The sequence below is a fragment of the Phaseolus vulgaris genome, chromosome 4 (assembly GCF_051622355.1).
Source record: "Phaseolus vulgaris cultivar YP4 chromosome 4, ASM5162235v1, whole genome shotgun sequence".
NCBI lineage: Eukaryota > Viridiplantae > Streptophyta > Magnoliopsida > Fabales > Fabaceae > Phaseolus > Phaseolus vulgaris.
Window position 1 is genome coordinate 42389845 of NC_143501.1, and position 23671 is coordinate 42413515.

General features: G+C 34.0%; 2 protein-coding genes across 3 annotated transcripts; one reads left to right on the plus strand and one right to left on the minus strand.

The window, feature by feature from the left end:
- Positions 1–2091, plus strand: LOC137836511 (non-specific lipid transfer protein GPI-anchored 14). Its single transcript, XM_068645187.2, has 3 exons — positions 1–739; positions 1598–1699; positions 1818–2091. The coding sequence occupies exons 1-3, from the start codon at positions 403–405 to the stop codon at positions 1958–1960; spliced, it is 582 nt and encodes a 193-aa protein (XP_068501288.2). The 5' UTR covers positions 1–402; the 3' UTR covers positions 1961–2091.
- Positions 2092–4188: 2097 nt separating this feature from the next.
- On the minus strand, positions 4189–23671 carry LOC137837635 (uncharacterized). Of its 2 annotated transcripts, XM_068646702.2 has the most exons (8): positions 23548–23671; positions 23370–23434; positions 22732–23085; positions 5729–6288; positions 5411–5603; positions 5230–5294; positions 4863–5073; positions 4189–4734 (listed from the first exon to the last, which is right to left on the minus strand). In XM_068646702.2, the coding sequence occupies exons 3-8, from the start codon at positions 22921–22923 to the stop codon at positions 4372–4374; spliced, it is 1584 nt and encodes a 527-aa protein (XP_068502803.1). In that variant the 5' UTR covers positions 22924–23085; positions 23370–23434; positions 23548–23671; the 3' UTR covers positions 4189–4371. The 2 variants fall into 2 exon arrangements, with proteins under 2 accessions (XP_068502803.1, XP_090157669.1); XM_090301543.1 differs by having other exon boundaries at positions 23370–23662.

Here is a 23671-nt window from a genome sequence, read left to right on the forward strand (position 1 = left end):
GTTGGAAACATGTACTTTGGAAGATAAAATCCATATGTACAAAATTGGAGGGTGATTAGTAGCATATTATTGTCAAAAAGGCCTTCTTACTGTGGAAAATAAAATAAGCTGTTAGTGCACAACTTGCCTTTGAAATGACAGATCCAAGTCTACAAGCTGGTCAGCTTCAGTGAGTTCACATTCCAACCATAGAATTTTTTTTCTTCCCAATTTCCACAAAACCTTCTGATACTACAAAACCTTCTGATAAATTCAATCATGAACAAGGCATTTCACATGTAGTTAACAATTTCTACCAATAACCCTGTTCTGTATATAATCATAAATCTTGTTCCATACCCTACAACTATAAGTCTATATAATCTATCTCCACCTCACTCATTCATTCATCAGAATTGAAAAATGTATTCCAGAGCTACACCACCACAAATGCTAGTGTCAGCAATAACATTGGTGTTGGTTATGCATGCAATGGGGGATTCAGCTCAAGAGAAACAGAAATGTGCAGAATCACTGACAGGTGTTACAACGTGTCTGCCATATTTGGGTGGTGAGGCGAAAACTCCAACTGAAGATTGTTGCAGTGGACTCACGCAAGCCATGAAGAGCAACAAGAAGTGCATCTGCATTATTCTCAAAGACAGGGATGATCCTGACCTTGGCTTGAAGATTAACATTACAATTGCTGTTGGTCTCCCCTCTATTTGCAAAACACCTGATAATTTCTCACGGTGTCCAGGTATGTTCAAATCAAGCTTTCCTTTTCCTTAAAAAAATTTGCATTAGTTTGAACATCGACTAAAGATAAAAACAATTTATAGTATATAAATAGGTACAAATCTCACTTTCTCAACTGATTTTATAAGGTTGAATTAAACTTAAACTCTACTTCTTAATATGGTATCATCACTCACAAATATCTAGTATCACGTACGATTTGAAAATCCTCGATGTGTAGGGTGTGTTGAAGATATTAAAAATTCTCGATGTGTAGGATGTGTTGAAGATATTATTCTTATAAGGACATTTCATAGTATATAAGTGTCTAGAAACCTTAAACCAATTTATAAAGTTTAATTAGAGATAAAGTCCACTTCTAAATACATTAGATTCTCTTATTCCATTTTCTATCCAAAGAATGATTTATAAGCCTTGTTAACTGATATCAAATGACTTACGGTTTTATCTTTTGTAAGTTGATGGCAACATGTTATTAAGAGGGAAAAAAGTGTTTTAAGGGTATGTTTGATTTTTGTTTCCAGAGGCTTGTGGAAAATGGTGTTGGTGCATAGAGTGAAATTGAAGGAAAACAAATTTTAAAACTTGTATTTTGAACAAGAAACTGATTGCTTAGTATCAAAAGAGGGTCATATTCCACTTACTATGAAATGAATGGTCCTCAATTCGTGTATTTCAAAGTTGTCTACTTTTCTCTTTCATAACTAGACAATAACATGTTTGAAAGACTGGAAAAGTTTCTAAATCTGTCATTTTTTTTCTCTGTGAAGCTACTATTTCTGACTTTTCAACTCTGAGAGTTAAAAATATTTGGGTTTGATTTATCTCAAAATATTCTTGTCTGAAATTATTTGAGCAGCACTTCTGCACTTGGATCCTAAATCACCTGAAGCTCAAGCTTTTAATCAAAAGGGTCAGAACTCCAATGGTGGCTCTTTGAGTCCTTCTGCAAACCCTTCTGGTAGTGATTCTTTCAGAGAAATATTCGATTTTGGATATTATTGTTTTACTTTGAGGTTTGAGTTTAATGGTGTAGCATTAAAATTTGCAATTATTTATAATGTATTTTTGTTATTCAGCTGAAGGAAGTTCTGAGAATGGTAGAAACCAGGGAAGAGATGAAACGGTGACAGTAAAGAATGATGCATCTTATAAGGGAAAGAGATTGTTAGAAAAATTTGTTGCAGCTGCAGTTGCAGGGCTTGTAATTTTGCTTTTATGAGGTTTACCAAGATTCTAGATTTGGGATTTTTTTTATTATTAAAGCTTTTTTATATTTTTCAGATTTTTTTATTTTGTTGAAGTCGTGATTTGTATCACAATTTTAATTAATGTATTTCTTTTTTGTTTTTTTTTTTAAATCGTGTTTCAAGGTTAAATTTTTTTGTAGTTTTTTTGAAAATTTTAAAATAAATATTGTGACTTTAATTTTGAATTATAATTTATATTTAATGTAACTTGTGAAAATAAAAAGAATAATATTGTATAAATTAAGGGAAATGATTAACATGTAAAAAAACTTAATTAAATAATAATTAATCAAAAAACTTATTTATATTACACTTAATTAAATCATTAATTTAATCAATAAACTTTTTTACATTAAAAAAAATTATAAATGTTTAAAAACTCAATACAATTACCAAATTAAAATTAAAATCAATACATTAAATACACATTTTAATTTCAAATTAAAATCTAAGTATTTATTTTAAAATTTTAAGATAAATATTTAACTTTAAAACAAAACATACATTAAATAAAAAATAATTTACAAAATCAAGTAAAAAGAGCCATAAACCATTAAATATTTTTTTTTAAATTACAACACACATTTAAGTATGTATCAAAACTAACCTGAAATGACAAAAAAATAGCATGCAAACGTGCTACATCATATGATATTAACAAAACAAATTTAAAAAAAACTTCACAATAAATAAATTCGTCCTCCCACTTAAGACTTCAAAGTAATTTAAAAAATAAAAAAGCCTGAAAAATAATGAAAAAAATATTAAATCTTAAAGTTATCCTCAACCTATAAATGATGGATATTATGTCATCGAATAATGCCCATGAATCTGATTTAGTGAAGAAAAAAAAATATTTATTGTCTCCTTTTATAAATATATTTGGCAATCTTTCTAGTAGGTATTGTTTATTCAACCTTAAAAAAAAACTAATTTATTCTCTAAATTTTGAGTTGAAAAAAAATAATAAAAAAGAAATCATTAACAACTAAAAAGACATAAAACATAAAGTATAAAAATTAAGAAATAAAATATTATTAAACTCGGTTAATTCTTCTTTCTTTGCAAATATATGCAAATATTTAAGAGAAAACTACGGTTAAACTTATATTATATTAAATATACATTTTATAATTATTAAAAATTTACATAATACTATTATAAAATCAAAATATTCCTTAATTTTATTTGTATCAAATATTTAATAATATTATTATTAATAATTAATAAAAAAATATAGTTATTTATATAATAATATTATTATTATTATAAAAAATGAATATATAAATTAATTAGTTATTTTATTATTATTCAAATATTTTAAAAGACAAGAGTAAATTTATAAACTTACATTTTACACCTTTTAAAAAAATTAAAAATTTTCACACAATCATTACATCACTTACAAACTTCACTAAACTTTCTTCACAACTCTACTCTAACATATTTCAATCCAAACAATCTCGCATTCCTCTCAAATCACTCAAAATTCATTTCCTCAAATCTTCTTCCTAATCCAAACACAACATAAGTGACGAGGATGAACAAGTTAACATCTCAATGGGATCGGACGTTCTTAAAGACCTCCAAAAATAGGTCGGCCCAAAGAAAAATAAAAGTAGTTATGTGCATTAATAATATGAAATTTTATTATCGTGCAAATGAGTGTTAATTTAATTGGATTTTTTAATTCAATTGTTCTTCTTTATTTTCTTTATGGGAGTTATCTATTAGAAAATGTTCTTTTGTTTGTTTTAATGTTTTTATTTGATTGTTTTTTCATTTCTTTCTATTTAAACTCTCAATATATAGTTTCTCATGCTATTCTTAGAAGTTTCTTTGTTTTTCTTTACGTGAATTTAGTTAATTTTCTATCTTTATTTATTTGTATTTTATTTTTTGATTTTATGTCATTTCTTATTTGGAGATCTTTGTCTCCTTCCATGCGTCGTTCTGTCGAGGGTTCAAGTCTACCAGTACCACCATGTGATCCATCATTTCTCTTCTCGGAGGGTTTTCGGGCGCTGACCTCCCTGCTCTCGAGATCGGCCCGTGGTGGAGTTTTTGTATATTATGTTGCTGCATTTTCATTTCAAAAATAATAAGTTCCTAAATGTAGAAAACTTACTAAGTATTTCTAAAATTCATAATGAAAATATAAGGTAAAGATATAAAGCATAGATGTATATTAACCATAACATTTATCAATAAAAAAATCTAAAACTCATATTTTATGTGGTAGGGCATGGTTTATCTAAAGTCTGGTACAATATATATAATCTAGATTCTACTTTTATCCTCCCAAGATAACTCTATATGTGTGTTTGAAAGGGGAAACATGCTATGAGTGAATATGTTGAATTGAACATGGGAAAAAGATTGATTAAGATGCTATGGTTTGATTCTCCCAGTAACTTCTCTCCCATGAGTCAACTTGTTGAATTGAACTTTCCTTTCTCTGTAATTCTGCGTACAAAGATGGAGGCTCAAAAGGGGCAGGCATGGTGCAAGGGTTGGTGTTTGCAGGACCCTTCACCAATGATTCCATCATAAATGCCTTTTTCAATCCTTCTGCTTCACAAACCATTGACTCCACACATAGTTCAGTAGCATTGCCACTAATGGAGGGTTTGTATGTAAATAGTTTAGCATATTCATTTAGGAGATGAAACATGTAGTCGTACACATAATCCATCTTCAACTCTTCTTGAATGAAGTCATTTGCAGCCTTTCCAATTTGAATTGCCTGATGAATTTCACAAATAACAATGGCTAAACATTGAGAATGTGTTCAAATATTCAGAGGTGAAAATTTTCAAGATTAATCTTAGAAAGCATATATATTCTGCAGAAAAAACAAAACTTGAAGATTACCCTTTGCTTGTTACTGTTCCCCCAATCTACAGCAAACTTAATGGACCTGCACTTGTCATCTTCCTTTATGGGCCAATAGTGGTGCAATGGAACGAGTCCTCTTGTGAAAAAATCATAGTAATGTGGTTTTACAAGTAGAGTGGTAGAGTCACATGCCAGGATATATTTTTCACTCACTGACCAAGCAGAACCTTCAATGTACAGCTTATATCTGCACAAATCATGAAGAAATTGAAACATGTCCAACAACAAAAAATGCATTACTACTGATAAATTGAAAATGTACTATTACACAAAATAATAAGAGGAGTTTAGAAATTGTCCCTTCCATACATCATTAAAAACACTCTTCCATGTTTAATTATACCTATGAGTGCATTGGCTTGCCAAGTCTGATTGCTTAAACCCTTGTTGTGATTCTCTTCCCCAATCCTGGATAATGTTCATTAGTCAAGAAGGAGAAGAGAATATATATCTATATATAATAATAAAGATAAAACAAAATGAGTGTAATTAAAGAGAGCTAAGAAGAAAGATGATATATATACCTGAGCATATAAACGAGCATTCCAATCTTGATTTTCAGAAACATTGCATTTCATGAGGTCTTCTCTGGTTTCTGCAACAACTGGATTACCTTTCCAATATGCATAAGGCTCTCTGTTGAGCCATGGTATCTTCTTGTTCCCTTCTTTCAACTCTCCCAACAAAACTTGCCATGGCTTTATATTGACCTCAGCCCTATGCACCAATGATATACAATAATATGCCATCAATGCTAGCTAAATCGTTTTCTACTCAGTAAAAGCTTAGTTTATGTACCATGATGACAAGAACAGTAGAAGAAATAAGTGTAAGGGAGTTACCATCCCCAGAAGGACCAATCAGGAAAGACAATGTCCAAGGTATCATCATTCCCACAGTATCTAAACAATGGTGGTGGCTGCTGAGGAACAGGTCCACTATATTGATTAGCAGAAACCACAGGCCAATCCACACAATCAAACATGAGTTCCAAATCAGGCACTTTTCCAGGGTACCTCCTTAACAACTGCAAAATGCCCCACAATGTAAAAACATCCCTTGTTTGGAAGGCCTTTTCGTAGGTCTCCAAATAAGCCCTACCCTTCAATATCACCAGCTTGAAATTTGCTGTTGCCTTTGCCTTCTCCACCATCTCTTGTGTTATGCCTGTGTGGGCCCACGGTCTCAGGTCCTCGTGGATCCAGCGGAAGTAGTCAGGACACGTGGCAGATGAACGGCTCTGATCATCCTCTTGGATTGGGTTTTGGTTGGTGGGGCATGTTCCTGTGTTGTTGTATACATTGCAGTTCAAGGGAGTCTCTCGTTGAATCCTGAGAGGGATTGTGAAGGGACTTGTGGTGCTTAATGAGGACTTGGCAGATGAAATTCCAGAAAATATAAACTACACATAAGCCAAAGTGAATCACCACAAAGATACTACATGGTGTTAGTAGGGCAATTCTTGAAAAAATAAGAGATACCATAGATTTAAATACATTTTATGAATAATTAAAATTTATAAATTATGAAACTAAGTAAAATTGGAACACATATCTAAATTGTTATGATAGTTCCCATTTCAACTCATTGTAAATATGTGCATATTAAAATAAGTGTACAACAAAGAAAAGTAAGGATATTCCCTCACAACCTCTTGTAAATATTTGCATATTAAAATAAGTGTCCAACAAAGTAAGGATATTCACTGACAACCTCCTCCACTTCCTTTTTTTTTATCAATTATAAATAAATTATTTATAGACAATTCAAGATGTTTCAACCCTTATACAAAATCATTGAATTGTGAGAACAGAGAAAACAACCTAACCTGCACCTGCAAAATGGGTGCATCACACCACACAACACCGCAACATCCCCTTAGGAATAGAGTCCTAGCCAAGTTTTACTCCCCTTTCTTGCCCATTAAGGAGAACCAAAGTATCCACCCATCATGCAACTTCCATGTATCAGGTGATTAGAGGTAATTATTCCATCTGATAACAACACCTTCAGATGCAGAAGAACACAGCCACATCACATGATTTGAGCCTCCCCTTTTACATACAACACTTGTGACACCTTGCGAGCCAAAACCAGAGAAAAGACTTATATTCAGGGTTAACTTCAGCTACATAATCAACCGTCTTTGGCCCTTTGCTTGTATCTACAAGTCATAACCATTTAGTGGCATTGACAGAGGCTTCCCGAAAACCGCCAAGACCAGAGACGAACAAACCACTGCAGTGAAAAAACTGGCAGCTACAGAGCATACCTAAGGTCTTGAACTTTTGATATCTGGTTCAAGAGTTGCTTCAGCTTCATTACCATTCTGTCTTAGTGTCTTTGCTTAAACAGGTTCAAACCAGCTCCAACAGTCCCGACAACCAGTACAAAACCAGCATGAACGCTGGGAACAAACCTGCATCAGCAGCACCAAAATCCAGCACTGTAATCTACACAACACCAGTCCATTCCATGACCACCTGCAGCACCTCCTTCCCCCTTCTACACAACTTGATTCCTCCAATACCCACTTACTTATAGCTTCTAACGCAAGACATTGGGTTCAGGACCCAATCCACTAAGGAGTAATTAAAAGAGTCTGACTTGTGTTTCATCCATAACCAAGATTTGAGTTGTGCTTGTTGAAACATTTCTTCTGCATCTACTGCACCTTGCTTGTGTTGGTGTTGAGGGAATAAAACAGAGCAACGTGAACAGAAAATATATATTTTATTTCACTGCTGTTTTTCAAATAAGAATACAATCTCTCTAAATAGTCTTACAATAGACTTCTCAAATTCTACCTTCTCTCTCATAAAACCTATACTATAATTTACATTTAAATCATAGTATAAAGGACATTCAAAACTAGAATTAAAGATAATAATTATTGGCTATTCAGATGCTAAAATAAAACTAATGACGGCTCAAGGCTTTGAGTTTAATGCTAACAAATTCCCCCTTAAACTCAAACCTTTCATATTATTCATTCAGATTGTTGCTTTTCTGATTGTCATCGCTCACACTGCCTCCAATATTTTTCTTCACTGCATCAATCTGTGCAGAATTTTGAATTGAATTACTTTTAATTTTCCAAACAAAATCTTCTCCACTTTCACCCTTTGAATTAAAAGGATTTAAGAAAGACTTTGACTTCAATGAGCTTCGAAGATAATGATTATACCATATTTCCCTTTCAGATGATGTCTCAACACCATTCCATTTATGGTCTTCTCCTAAGTCAAAACCATTATTTTCAAGTAAAACACATGAACGAAAAGGGGCTTTTAATTTGAATTGTAATTCATTCACCTTTTCTTTTTATGTCAAAAGCAACAAATGGAGTTCTTCAACTTGATTGACTCTACTTTCCTTGTCTTTCTCCATATCAACATATTTTTCTTCCAATTTTGTAAACCTTTTTTTCAGGTTATCAAATTTTGCTTCAACACTCTCCAATAATTTTCCCATACTGAGAATATTATTCTTCAAGTCAGGTACATAAATTTCTGTGACATTTTCTTTGGATTTAAAGGCAATGTGCTCCTCCTCCATTGGATTGAAAGCAAAACTTTTTCCCTTCATTTCAACTTTAAACAAATCTCTGCCATCAACATCTTTGATTAAACAATGTTTATTTTCAAACATCACCTTATAGCCTTTTTCCAACAATTGACCAACACTCAAAAGATTTTGATCAATCTCTGGCACAAAAAGAACATCTGTAATGATTTTTATACCTTTATAGCTTGTGATAGCTATTGTGCCTTTTCCTTTTACTGCAAGGTGTTCACCATTTCCAATCCTCACCCTTTTAATATCAGTAGTTCTCAATTCCTTGAAGAGTTCCTTGTCATGTGTCATGTGGTTGGTGCAACCACTGTCAATTAACCAAGATGCACTTGAAATATTGCTGCAAAAACTAGTTGCAACGAAAAGTACATCTTCCTCCTCATTTGCAATTTGAGCATCTACATCTTGTTGCTCACTTTGGTTTCTACAAATGATTGCTTCATGCCCAAGTTGATTGCACTTGTTGCACTTAGCATCAGGTCTTCTCCAACACTTAAACGGTGGATGACCTAACTTGTTGCAATGCTTACAAGGAGGATAATTTCTACCTTTGTTTCTCCAGCCACCTTCATGTTTGACTAGTAAGGCTCCTTCTATTGCTCCATCTTGTCTCATGGCTCTCCTTTGTTCTTGTGCTTGTAAAGCATTTAAGAGCTCTGCAAGAGAAATCTTTGATAGGTCCTTTGTGTTCTCCAGGGTTGTTATGGTGGCTTCAAACCTCTCTGGAACTGTTACAAGCAGTTTTTCCACAATTCTTGAATCTTTTAACACAGATCCAAGCAACCTCACTTTGTTAGCAATGCTTAGAAGTCTGTCCAAGTACTCTTTTACGGATTCCGACTCCTTCATTCTCTGCAATTCAAACTCTCTTATTAGATTCAGAGTTTGCATTCCACGAATCCTCTCTTCACCTTCATATTCTGCCTTGAGGTAATCCCAGATTTCTTTTGTTGACTTCAAGGACATTATCCTTGTGAATACCATAGGAGATACAGCTGCAAATAAACATGCTTTTGCCTTTGATTTCTTTATCTTTTTTTCCTTCTGTGATTTTATTTGTGCCACCGTAGGGTTTTCTGGAAGGGACTGAATTTCATAGTCCTCTTCTACAGCTTCACATAAATCCAATGCTTCTAGGTAGGTCTCCATACGAACAGCCCACATTTGATAATTGTCTCCATCAAAGACAGGTGGTGCCATTACTGAAAAATTTGATCCTCCTTCCATTGGTGCACTCTACTAACCTCACAGATCCCTCAAGAAAATAGCTCTGATACCAATTGTTGGTGTTGAGGGAATAAAACAGAGCAAGATATTTGTGAACAGAAAATATATATTTTATTTCACTGCTGTTTTTCAAATAAGAATACAATCTCTCTAAATAATCTTACAATAGACTTCTCAAATTCTACCTTCTCTCTCATAAAACCTATACTATAATTTACATTTAAATCATAGTATAAATGACATTCAAAACTAGAATTAAAGATAATAATTTTTGGCTATTCAGATGCTAAAATAAAACTGATGATGGCTGAAGGCTTTGAGTTTAATGCTAATAGCTTGAACACTACCGAATTCCTATGGTTCCAAATACACCTAACTACTGTTGTCCAAACCCCTTTCCAAACCAGATTTTGATTATAACTAACCTGGAACAGGTGAAAACTCTCGAAGTGGGTCTTAATATCGTTATGTTGGACAAACAAAATACCAATCCACTTAAAGCACATGGACCAGACACGTGTTGCATATTTACAATCTAGGAAGAGGTGTTGACAAGATTCATCCTTGGTCTGGCATAAAGCACATAAGGTAGAGTTCATCAACACCTCTCTCCTACTCAAACACTCTCTAGTTGATAGTCTATCCATCAGAATTCTCCACGCTACGGTCACCACACTGGGAAAGCCTTAGCCTTCCAAAGAGACTTGAACACATCAAGTTGAGGGCCTCTTCCATGTTTAGATAAGCATTCATAAGCGGAGTTCACAAAGAAACATCCCGCTTCATCATTCCCCCACACCTGAACATCCTTCTTTTCTTTAAGCAAGATTGTCGTGGATATGTGCACTACAAGCTCTTCTACCAACGAGGATTCCCACTCAAATCTTTCACGCCTCCACCTTAAACGCCAACGCCAAACCGACTCGTCCCACTCACCTACCTCTTCCACCTTTTGCCCCTGGTTTAAAGACAAAGAATACAATCAAGGAAACAAAGTTTTGAGATTACAATTACCAACCCACACATCCTCCCAGAACTTTATTTTGTCTCCACATCCTAATTTCCACCCAATTTCTTTGTGAAATCACCCTTCTCCTCCACCCTCCCTACAAACTTTAAGCAAGTCTCTCCACCACCACAATTGATGTTTGACCAGTGTTTGCAATAATTCTAGTTCCGAGTCATACTTCGAATCCAACAAATCCTTCCATTTCCCATTTTCATCTGATATATACCTCCATTTCCATTTAGCCAGGTGAGCAGCATTGAACTTTCGGATGTCTCTCAAACTCAATCCACCCTCCTCTCTAAGTTTACACAAAACTTCCCAACTTACTCATGAAATAGCATATTTATATCATATTAGATAAATTCTTCAATTTGATACTTTTTTACTTATTTTTTACTCAATTATATCTTAAAGTTCTTATTGACTTGAACGTTGTTGAATAATCTTATTAGATGAATAACCATTCGATTTCTATTATAAAATTCTAACACCCTTTATAGAAGAAGTTGATTCACGAGAACATCCACATCAAATTACTCCAACTTATTCTCAAACAGTTCAAACAATAAGTATTAACAGTATTTATCTTTTTCACATATACAGAACTTTTAGATACAATATCATCAATTAAAAAATATGTATTGAAATTATTGTAATGCTATCTGAAGTAAACTTTTTTGAGTTGCTGTTGTTGTAGAGCTCACGAAAGTTGAGTGGCTTTCTTTATGAATGAGTGAAAAAATTTCAGAATCCTTATTAAATTTATTTACGTATTTAGTCAAGACTAATCATTATTGGAATCTTTCACATTTTATAAAAAAAATCTTACAATTTTTTGTAAAATATTCATATAAAATGTCACATAGATTATGAAAATTTCTGATAGGGAATAAGGATGTGAAATAGACGATGCAACTTATATAAAAGTTGATTACATATTTTCAACAATTTAGCTTAATCTAACCTCAATTACTCTTTCCTAGCTATTTGGACTAGTTGAATGAATTAGTTAAATAATTTTTATAATAAGTACATAATCAATGAAGCTCCTCCAACAAGGTAAAACAAAATCTACGTGGATATGATGCAATCTTAGTTTGTATCTTCATTTGTAGATTCTTTTTTTTTTTATTTGATTCGAATATCTTTTATGAATGATGAACACTATTGTGAAAGCATGAAGAATTGTAGAAATTTGGAAGAGATAAAAATTATGACGATCAATCTAATGAGGTTATGCCAACATTACTAGGAGGAGTCTAACAAGAAGACAACTCTAGAGACACTACAAGAAATAAGAAAAATAGTGTAGGTCTTTGAGAGACACAAACAGGAAAACGCCCACGCAAAATTGCTTTTAGCGTAGGTTCAGCGTCAAACATAAAATGGAAGCTAATACCTTTGACGCTAACACTCTAGCGTGGGATTGAGTGGTGGACGTAATTAGAGTGGGCTAAACCTACGCAAAATGGAAGCAATTTGAGTGGGCTAAACCTACGCAAAATGGAAGCAATTTGAGTGAGCTAAAACTATACAATGTGGACATATTTTCAGTGGGTTAAACCTACGCAACGTGGACGCATTTTGCTTTAAATTAGTGTGGGTGTAGCCTACACTTCTTGGACACTAGGAGGAGTCTAGCAAGAAGACAACTCTAGAGAGAACTTTGAATAAGTAAAAGTGTCTCAAATTGGACAACATTTCATTACTCAAATCAAAGTTATAAAAACATGTACAAGAGACTACTATTTATAGGAAAAAGTCTCTCAAAACCTCTCAAATGAGAGTGTGAGAAGTGTCACCACCTTATTGGTGCAAATCCTCTTCATTGGAAGAGTGACAAATGGCAAGCCTTCATTTAATGGAGAAGACATGTAGAGCATCATGTCTTCCTTACCTATATTTCTATTTGCACCCCTCTTTTACTATTTTACACTTTACTTTCTCTCTTATTTACACCATACTCTACTTTGGTACAAGGCCCAATATTTCCTAACTACTTTATACAATTTTTACAAGGCTAAAAAGAAGAAAAAAACTTTACAATCTCTCCAGTAAGTCTCGATCATCGTCTATCTTATTAGCCAAAAGTTTCAAGATTGGATGATTTTCATCAAGATATTATGCAATTTGAAGTTATATCACAAGAATACAATATACGAACATAAAATTTGAATATCATTATAAAATTTAGAAAGAATAATAAGTATAACACTCTTTATATGACTAAAGTATAAGTTTTTTTTTTTTACAACAGGAGTAATTTCTAACATATTTGATAATTCTCCACATCTCACCCCATATTCACTAGCACAAAAAGAGTGTTTGACAACTTTAAACCCTAAACGTCTATAAACACCTGTTCAAATGGAGCGTCGTCTAATAAAATGCAATCACAATTTTAAAATTAATATAATTATATAGACGACAGTTCAAGATAAAAATGTAGTCTATAACACATAGGTTACGATTATTCATATAAATCGCAGTCTGCTAACAATTATCGTCTATAATTTTATTATAGACTACTGTTTCAAAACTATAAATAACATGTACACTACAGTTCTAAAATTGTTGCTTAAGTACTTTAAAAAACGCTATTTAAAAACATTTTTGCAATTCTCACATCTTATCATCTTATTAATTTTTGTTAATAATATATTGGTCAATGCTTTTTGTTTTTTACAAGTTATAAAATATGATTGAGTGACGTATAAGAGAAAATGGTGAGATAATGAGGGTCAACTTTCTGTTAGAGGAATTATATAGTATGAAATTTTACAAAATAATAAAACATATTGTGTATCAATCGATACCAGATGAGCTAGTCTCGGACTTGGTGATCGACCGACCGAGTCAAAGTACACCTCAACTCACGCAATACATAATAGTAATGACAATTATAATAGCACTTAATGAGTCACATTCATATCCCGGAATATATGAGAAATATCTCCGACAATTGTTGAGATTTTATCTTGAAAGAATCATTATTGCCTCCATGCGATCATAATTATTATAGCCCGTGTTATCAGAATTATTATCGTCCCAACATAATTTTTGTTATTTAAATATGTTATGATTTAAATCTGTTGAGAGCTTATCTTGAAAATAACAAATATAATTGTTGTTATTTAAATATGTTATAATTATCATCATTCAAATCTATTGAGATTTTATCTTGAAAATAACAAATATAATTGTTGTTACTAAAATCTGTTATGATTATCATCATTTAAATTTGTTGAGATTTTTATCCTGAAAAATAAAAAAACATAATTTTTGTTGTTTAAATCTGTTATAATTAAATATGTTGAGATTTTTTTATCCTGAACGAATTATTATCGCCTTGTGCGATTAGAATTATTGTCGCCTTGTGCGATTAGAATTATTATTGCCTCATGTGATTAAAATTATTATCACTTTGTGCTATTATAATTTTTATTGCCCCGTGCTATCAGAATTTTTATCGTCCTAAGATAATTGTTTTAATTTAAATTTGTTATGATTATCATTATTTAAATCTGTTGAAATTTTATCCTGAAAGAATTATTATCGTCTCGTGCAATCATAATTATTATCGTCTCAATTTATCTTGAAAATAACAAACAAATTGTTGTTAGGATTATCATCATTTAAATCTATTGAGATTTTATTTTATCCTGAAAATAACAAACATAATTGTTGTTATTTAAATATGTTATGATTATCATCATTTAAACTTTTTGAGAGATTATTCTCGTCAAAAAAGACGAATTGGAGGAGTTCAAACAAAACTCTATAAATAGAACATGAATTCCAAAAATAAGATAAGTATTACTCTATGGAAGACATACTTCATTCACATATTTTATCCTCTTACCCACTTGATTGTTGGAATATTAGCAACATGTGGAATCTAAGGAGGGTTCTCAACCGAGAAGGTTTTAACGAGGTACTTTACAAGTATATATTATATTTTTGCTTATACGGTTGAATAGAAATCCTACCGACCGCATTATCTCCCCGAGCGACCATGATAAATTATCGCCCCGAGTGATCAACAAATTATTATCACCTCGCACGATCAACAAAATGTTATCACTCCGTGCGATCCGTATAAATTATTATCTCCCTGTGCGATCAAAATAGTATCGCCCCGCGAGATCAGCAAAATGTTATCGTCCTGAGCAATCCGCATAAATTATTATCGTCCCGCGCGATCAACAAAATGTTATCACCCTGAGCAATCCGTATAAATTATTATTGTCACGCGCAATCAACAAAATGTTAATCTCAACTTTATTTGATGAAAAAGGCCACTAATAGGAGTTAAAAATGTAAGGAACCCTTCGCCCTACGTGATCCGCATAAATTATTATCGCCCCGTGCGATCAACAAAATACTATCGCCCTGAGCGATCTGCTTAAATTATTACCGCCCCAAGTGATCAAAAAAATATTATCGCCCCGCGCGATCCGCATAAATTATTATCGCTCCGCGCAATCAACAAATTACCCCGAACAATCAACAAATTACCCCGAACGATCAACAAATTATTATGGCCCCGTGCAGAATTATTATCGTCCTGTGCCATCAGAAATATTATTGTCCCATGCGATCAAAATTATTATCGTCTCGTGCGATCAGAATTATTATTGTCCCATGCGATCAAAAATATTATTGTCTCGTATGATCATAACTATTAACGTCCTGTGCAATCAAAGAATTATTATCGCCCATTGCAATAAAAAAACACGCATCACATCTCTCCTTAGAAAGCGCAAACAACCATTGTAAAGGTGATGAGAGGAAGAGAGAGAAAATGCAAGGTCCAGAGAAGAAAAAGTTAGAATAGTGTTTTTCTAATATATCAGTGCATGGATACATTGATGTATTTATAGTATGAAAAGCCAAAGTGCTTTAAACTGAGGCAAAGAGAGTTACGTAGTTAGTTACGTAATGCAGAGAGAGTTGCGTAGTTAGTTATGTAATGAGTTCATTAACAGTCCCCCTTAAACTTAGGATGGGTAGATCAAGAACCCTAAGTTTACATTTGAAACTGTGAAATGAAGCACGAGAGACAGGTTTGGTGAGGATATCTGCGACTTGAAACTGGGTTGGAAGGTGAAGAAGGATGAGACATTTGTCTTGGACATAGTCCCTAACAAAATGCAAATCCAACTCAAAGTGTTTAGACCAGGAATGCATCACAGGGTTTGCAGCAAGCTGAGCAATTCCCATATTTTTAGAATAAAGGTGCGATGTAGAAGTAGGAAGACGGAGTTCAGCCATTGGAGACTTGATCTAGAGAATATCCGCAAGAGCATCTGCAACACTTTTGTATTTGGCCTTAGTGCTACTGCGGGAGACAACCTTCTGTTTCTTCGAGGACCAAGAAATAAGGTTGCGGCCAACATAGATGTAGTACCCTAGAAAAATTTGTGGTCATCAAGATCAGTGGTCCAGTCCGAGTCACTGAATTCAACAACCGAGTAGTTTGGAGAAGGATACAAACGTAGACCTTGTGTTGTAGTGCCTGCAAGGGACTAAAGAATACGTTTAACTGCAGTTCAGTGTGGGAGTTGTGGGTTGTTCATGAATTGGCAAACTCTGTTGACAGAGAAGGAGAGTTCAGGACGAGTGAGTGTAATGTATTGAAGAGCGCCAACAACTTAGCGGTAGAGAGTAGGATCTACAACCGCGACAGAAGCATCAGCAACGAGACGAAGGGAGGAGACGATGGGTGTAGGTTGAGGTTTGGAGTCGAGCATGTGGACACGCTGAAGAAGATCGTGAATATATTTATGTTGTGAAAGATGAAAAGTGTTATTGGGGAGCCATGTAACTTCAATTCTGAGAAAGTAATGGAGTGGACCAAGGTTCTTTAACCCAAAAATTGTGTTGAGGTTGTGAATGAAATCCTGCACCAGAGGTTTAGAGCTACCAGTGATGAGAATATCATCAACATAGACTAATAAAAAAATTGTGTCAGTAGGTGTGAAACGAGTAAGCATAGAGATATCATTTTTGGAGGATGAAAACTCATGCGAACAAGTGTGGTTGAGAGTTTTTGAAACCAAGATCGAGGAGCTTGCTTGAGACCATAGATGGCTTTGTTGAGACGACAGACAAGAGATGTATCAATGCTGGAAAATCCTGGAGGTTGGTGCATGTAGACAAGAAAATCAAAGTCACCGTGAAGAAAAGCGTTGTTGATATCAATCTGATGAATTGGCCAAGAGGAAGATAACACAATGGTGAGAACTAAGCGAATAGTAGTGGGTTTAATACCAGGACTAAACGTATCTATAAAATTCTAGCCTTCGCGTTGATGAAATCCTTTTGCTACCAAGCGTGCCTTGTATCGTTGTAGAGAGCCATCAACATTATACTTCTTTTCGAACACCCATTTGCACCCAACAACATTAGAAGTTGGAGAAAGAGTAGTCAGGGTCCAGGTATTGTTTTGCATAAGGGCGTCATATTCAGCTTGCATCACGTGAAGCCAATGAGGTTAAGTCAGTGCTTGTTTATACGTTGAGGGTTCAGGAAAATCAATAGAGAGAGAGGATTAGAAAGCTTTGGGCTTGAAAATGTCATCCTTAGCACAAGTAATCATCGGGTTAACATTAAAATTAGAGGCAGTTGTTGGCGTCAAGGAAGCAGTGGAGATCGAAGGTGAAGGTGCATAAGACAGCAGAGATGGCAACTCGGGAGAGAGACAGAGGAAGGTGATGTTGAAGGAGAAGCATAAATAATAGTAAGCACAGGTGAAAAAGTAGAAGAATCAGTGTTGATATTGGCAGAACTCGTGAACAAACTATTAGGCATAGAATATAGAAAAAAGAATTCACTAAAGAGCACATTGCGTGAATAGATAAATTTGCCATACGATGTTAAGCATATAGAGCCTTTCCAGTTAGAAGCATACCCAAGAAACAAGCATAAAGACAAACGAAAATCAAATTTGTGTTGATTATATGGGCGAAGCAAAGGATAACAAACGCATCCAAAAACTTTCAGAATGGTATAATCAAGTTTGCGAGAAAAGAGCATTTCATACGGACTAAGATTATGTAAAACAGGAGTGGGTAAGATATTAATAGTGAAAACTGCATAAGAAAAAGCTTCACCTAGAAATGCAGAGGTAGAGAGGTAGCAACAAGGAGAGCTAAGCCGATATCAACTATGTGGCGATGTTTGCGTTCAACCGAACCGTTCTGTTGCTGGGTGTGAGGACATGTGAGTCTATGAATGATGCCATATGTGTTTAAGAGTTTGGTTTTCAGCAAGAGCTTTAAATTTTAGAAAAACAGAAGTAGCTTGAGATTTGTGTGAAATGAGATAAAACCATGTGTATTTGGAAAGAGCATCAACATAGTACAGGGAACCATTAGTGGAGGCTACATGAGAGGGGCCCCAAATATCAACAAACACAAGTAGTAAAGGAGCTATATAAGTAGTATGGGACTAAATAAAAGGAAGTTGATGAGTTTTGGCTTGTGCACAAGAGTCACAAAAAGAAACATCAGTATTACATGAAATATTGTTGGAACGCATAACAAGTTTCACTATTTTAGATGAAGCATGAACAAGACGTTTATGCCAAAGATCATAACTATGCAAGTAGAAGTATAGGAAGTAGCATTAACAGAGGAACATAAAGGTCTATGTAAAGTGCGAAACACGTAAAGACCATCATGAATCCTTCCTTGAAGAATAATCTACTTGGTAACCTAATTTTTAACACGGCAATGGTTAGGAAAAAATTCAAAAAAGACACCATTATCACGTGCAAATTGAGAAATGCTGAGAAGGTTCTTGTTAATACATGGTACATGTAGAAGATTATTAAGAGTAAAAAGATGATTTGAAGAAGAATTACATAGAGAAGTATAACCAACACTGTGAATAAACATACCTGAACCATTACCAAGTTGAACATTCTCAGAACCATTATAGATTTGTTTCTTGTTGAAAACAATAGGATCATTGGTGATATGATGAGTAGCTTCGGTATCTGGATACCATAGAGGATCACTCACCATGGAAGGAGTACCCAGAATAGATGGTTCAGGATCATGAAGAGGTTGTTGAAAAGAAGATGTATTAGCAGTTATGGGTGAAGAAGAAACAGCGTCAGACTGGGTCTAGCATGTTAAAGTTGTGTAGCCAAAATTGAAACATAGCTGACACTGAACCCATGGTTGAGAAGATGAAGAAGGAGCACCAGATCTCCAAGAATTAGGGAGAGGGGGACGAGAATAATTATGACGCTTTTGGTGAAACGGTGCACGAGAGGAAGAACGACCTCCTCGCGAAGAAGATTTAGAAGACAACGAGGGTACCCAACCAGTGGAAGAGAAATGCACTTGAGCAGGAGATGAATCAAGAAATTTGTGTTTATCAAAGCGATCTTCTTGAGCCAAAAGCAAAGACTCAATATGTTGAACTGTGTAAGGATCAAGCAGTGAGGTGATAGATGTGACGAAGTTGTCATATTCTTCAAGGAGACCATCAAGAATTGAATCTATATGGTCTTCGGCAGAGATTGGAGAGCCAATAGAAGCAAGAGAATCAACCACACGCTTGAGAGAAAGGAGATACGTGGAAAAAATACGTTGACGTTTCTAAGTTTTAAGTTGAAGTTTTCGTTGACGAACCTTGGCACGTGTATGTGAAGCATAATAGACAGTAAGTTTATCCCAGATAAGATGCACAGTGCAGAGACCAACCATAGGGGTTAACATGGAGGTGGACATAAACGCAAACAGCCAGGCAACGAGGAGATGCTCTTGCTATTTGTGCAGAAGATATGCAGGATTAACATAACCATAATCATGGGTGAGATGTTTGGGCAGCGTAGAAGAGGAAGTCAAGAAATGGAGAAGATCAAGCCCTTCAACCAGAGCAAGAATCTATTGGCGCCAAACAAGAAATTCTCATCATTAAATTTTAGTGTGAGAGGGGTGGAGAAGGTGTGAAGCGATGGGGAGGAATGGGAAGTGGAAGAAGAAGAAGAGGGAGACTTGGCTGAAACAGAGGAAGGAGATGTTGCCATGGTGAAAAAAAAAATCACCAGCTCTTGATACCATGTAAAGGTGATGAGAGGAAGAGAGAGAAAAGGAAAGGTGCAGAGAAGAAAAAGGTAGAACATTGTATTTCTAATATATCAGTGCATGGATACATTGGTGTATTTATAGTATGAAAATCCAAAGTTCTTTAATTTGAGGCAAAGAGAGTTACGTAGTTAGTTACGTAATGCAGAGAGAGTTACGTAGTTAGTTACGTAATGGGTTCATTAACAACCATTTTACAAATCTTTAGAATTTAATCTCTTCGAGCCTAGGGACAAGTGTATTGGTCAGTATCGGGGGAACCAGTCTCAGGCCTAGTGACCGACCAACAAATCAAAGAACACTTCAAGTTACGTAATAAATAACAGTAACGACAGTTACAATAACACTTAATGGGTCACATTCATATCCTGAAACATGCGAGAAATATTTCCGACAAATTAGCTAAATACTGATTAACTAAAAGAGCTAAATATTGATTAACTAAAATATGTTATAAATATTCTTCAGATATTCCAATATACCAATATATATCCCTATTAATCAGGTATCACAATGAATATCAGTCAATAACTGATATCCGACCCATCATGGCAATCAACACTATAAATAAAACTTTTTGCGAAAGTGTAAGGGACACTTTAATCGGCTTTATAATATACATTCTTTATACATATTACTTACTTGAGTGTGAGAATACTTTTTTCAGGTCTACTCCGATCAAACTTCGATAACAAAAAGATAAAACTTAAAGGAAAAAGTAAAAAAATTATTGGCACATAAACAATTATGTAACCAGTTCCATATATTATTTAAATTATCTTTATCCATAGAGATACATATTGTGTTTCATGAAACTTACGCAGAAAGATACATATTGTGTTTCATGAAACTTACGCAGAAATAGTCAAACAAACCCCAAAATAAAAACAACGACGTATTATCCACGTACCTCTTAGAGAGTTGAAGTAGGAAAACGCAAATGTAGCGCTGTAAATGACCTACTTAAAAGCTTTGAATAGGTTAAAAAAAATAGAAAAGTGAGAAGAAGACAAAGCTTCCCTTAACATATGGTAAATTAATAACATATGTACAACAAAGTTATGGGTCCAATGAAATTTACGTGCATGAAACAGGTGGCGCAAACTTACAAGGCACGTGATCCCTTACAATCAAGAATTGGTTCCCTTTTTTGGGTGTCATAAAGTTTTTAAGGACACGTGGTCACCAAAGCAAGAGTAAGATTTCTTATAATTCACGTTCTTTGGAACCGACACTAGCGGCGTTTATTTTGGTGAGGCCATGGAAATGGAAATTTCTAGCAAAAACACTAATGATTTCAAGGAAAAATTTAGCACATTTTTTTAATATATTCTGTTTGATGTATCGAAGATTATTAAAAGAGACATTGTGTCATAGGTCTTCGACAAAATATAGTCTTAAATAGTTTAAAAGTTGAGATAAATGACAGTTTAAATATGTTTTTCTTACCAAAACATTGTTTAAGGGTAAAATTGTGACGGAGTACCAATATCTAAAGCTGACAATACTTTAATTTGCAGTGATTGTCTCTAGCGATGCTATATTTCGGACTTGAGGTCGAAACATTGGCATCGTCTGTAGGAATTGTAAACTCTTTCCCTTAACCCTCAACGGAAGGCTATTATTCTGGTACGACCAAAATATAGTCATACATCGCTTAGAAATCGAAATCCAAAGCAGCTTAAATACTTTCCTCCCTTAATCCACAAAAAACCCACAAAAATGTCTTTTAAGGACAAAACTGTGAAAGAACGCCGATCTCTAAAACAAACAATATATTGATTGTAATGATTCACCCTAACTATGTTAAAACAAACAATATATTGATTGTAATGATTCACCCTAACTATGTTAATTTTCCGAGATCAAAATCAAAAATGTAAAATTCAATACATTAATGAAGTTCCGTTGTCAAAATTTAACGTCGTTCAATTGTTTTCTAGTTAGTCAAATTTTTGGACCATTTAGATACTGAATCCCCCTAGCGATAAGCTACCACGAGGAGAGTTTGTATTTTTTGTTTTGTTTCTCACTTAGGTTTTCTACTTTGGTAGCGAGGTCTAAACCTACCACATCTATATTTCACTTTCCATTACACCTAAATTAGTTGACATACTTCTCTTTTCCACATTTATTATCAATATTTTTTATTATAAGTTTTTCTTAATTTAATTACTTTCCAACATCAATGATCAATCATTTATGACTAGTATATATAAGTCTCATCTTAGATTTAAACAAGTCTAAAAGTTTATTTTCTAAAATAATAAAAGTTTAGAAAAGCTTAATCTTGTTATTATTCAAATGAACTTTATTAAATAATAATGAAATTTAAGTTTAATTTAATTTTATAAAATTTATAAAATTGATTTAATATAAGATTTTTAACATATATATCTAATGTCGAGACTTGAAAACCGTAAGAATATATATTTATAAATGATTGGATTAATCTAACAAATTATTTTAAATAAATTTTAAATAAATAATATATTAAGAAGTGAATTTTAGATCTAATTCAATTTTACAAAATTAATTTATAAGTTTAAATTCACATATATTATAAAATATTTTTATTTTTAATTGATATGTTTTGTGATTACATTTTTCTGAGTAAAATTATGTGTAGTCTATATACACAATGTTTAAATAAATTTATCTATAACTAATTAGAATTATTGGTGGGTATAAGTCTAAGAGAAGAAACGACAATGCCGTTTGGTGGTTTGTTCACCGATGCATGCCAAGGGCCAAGGGAATTCACACACGCCTAAGGGATTGCCCAACGTGTCTCTGTTTCAGAGAGAACCGTGACGTAACAAGAGCATCCAATAACGTTAAAAATAGCACACACATTGATCCAATCAACGTAGGAGGTAAAAGGATAACAATAACGATAATAATATCAATAATAATTAGGAAGAACACTCACTTCTGTGTCAATCACGCGCGTGTAAGCCAACGCGCCGACGATCAGCACGACGGGGAAGAGGAGAGCCGCCGCTGATCGCGGCAGCGATTTCATGACCGGCCAACAGATTCCATCCTTATTGGAATGACGAAAATGCCCCGATCCGCTGTACTCTTGCATCGGCGTCACTACAATTTCGTCGTTCTCTCTCATCCTCTGTTTCTTTGCCTCTGTTTTTGTCTCTGCGCCACTTCACTCTTACCCTTTTCAAGTTTTCAGCTTCTTTTAAATGGTTTTAAATGGAAAGTTTCAAAGCTGAAAACTTTGGAATGGGTCTTCAATTGGGTCGGTGAGTTATACCCAATTGGATTATCTCTATAATGAAGAAGAAGAAGAAGAAGAAGAAGAACAGAGAAAACTTAGTCCATGTTGCATAAATGTGCATAGCATATATAATGGTTGTTTAAAAGTGATTACTGAAAAGCCAAAAACCACGTCTGATTTGCTATAAAACGTAGATTTATAACTACTACTTTTTGAATAAACTAGATAAATCACATATGAAACTGTGCTACAAAACGTGAAACTTGTAACTAATGTGGGGTGTGTGAAACAAAACACAGATCATGAGAACCGACACAAAGAGAAACATAACAAACCTGAGATTTTTCTTGTGTTGTGTAGATTGGAGTTGAGTATATGTGAATCTAAGAAAGGTGTTTAACTTTATTACAAAAGTGAGGGCATGTAGATGAAAGAAAGATCAAAGGTGAGAGAAACATATAAAAAATTTAACATGAGAGAGAGAGAGGAATGAATGAGTGAGTGTGGATTCACCATGGAAAGGGAAAAAAAAACTATGAATCTCGTGAGCACACTGCTGTGTGGGTTTGTCTCAGTGGTTGTTATATATGGTGCTATGAATTATGTGAAATGTGAAATGAGACAAATTAAGAAAAAG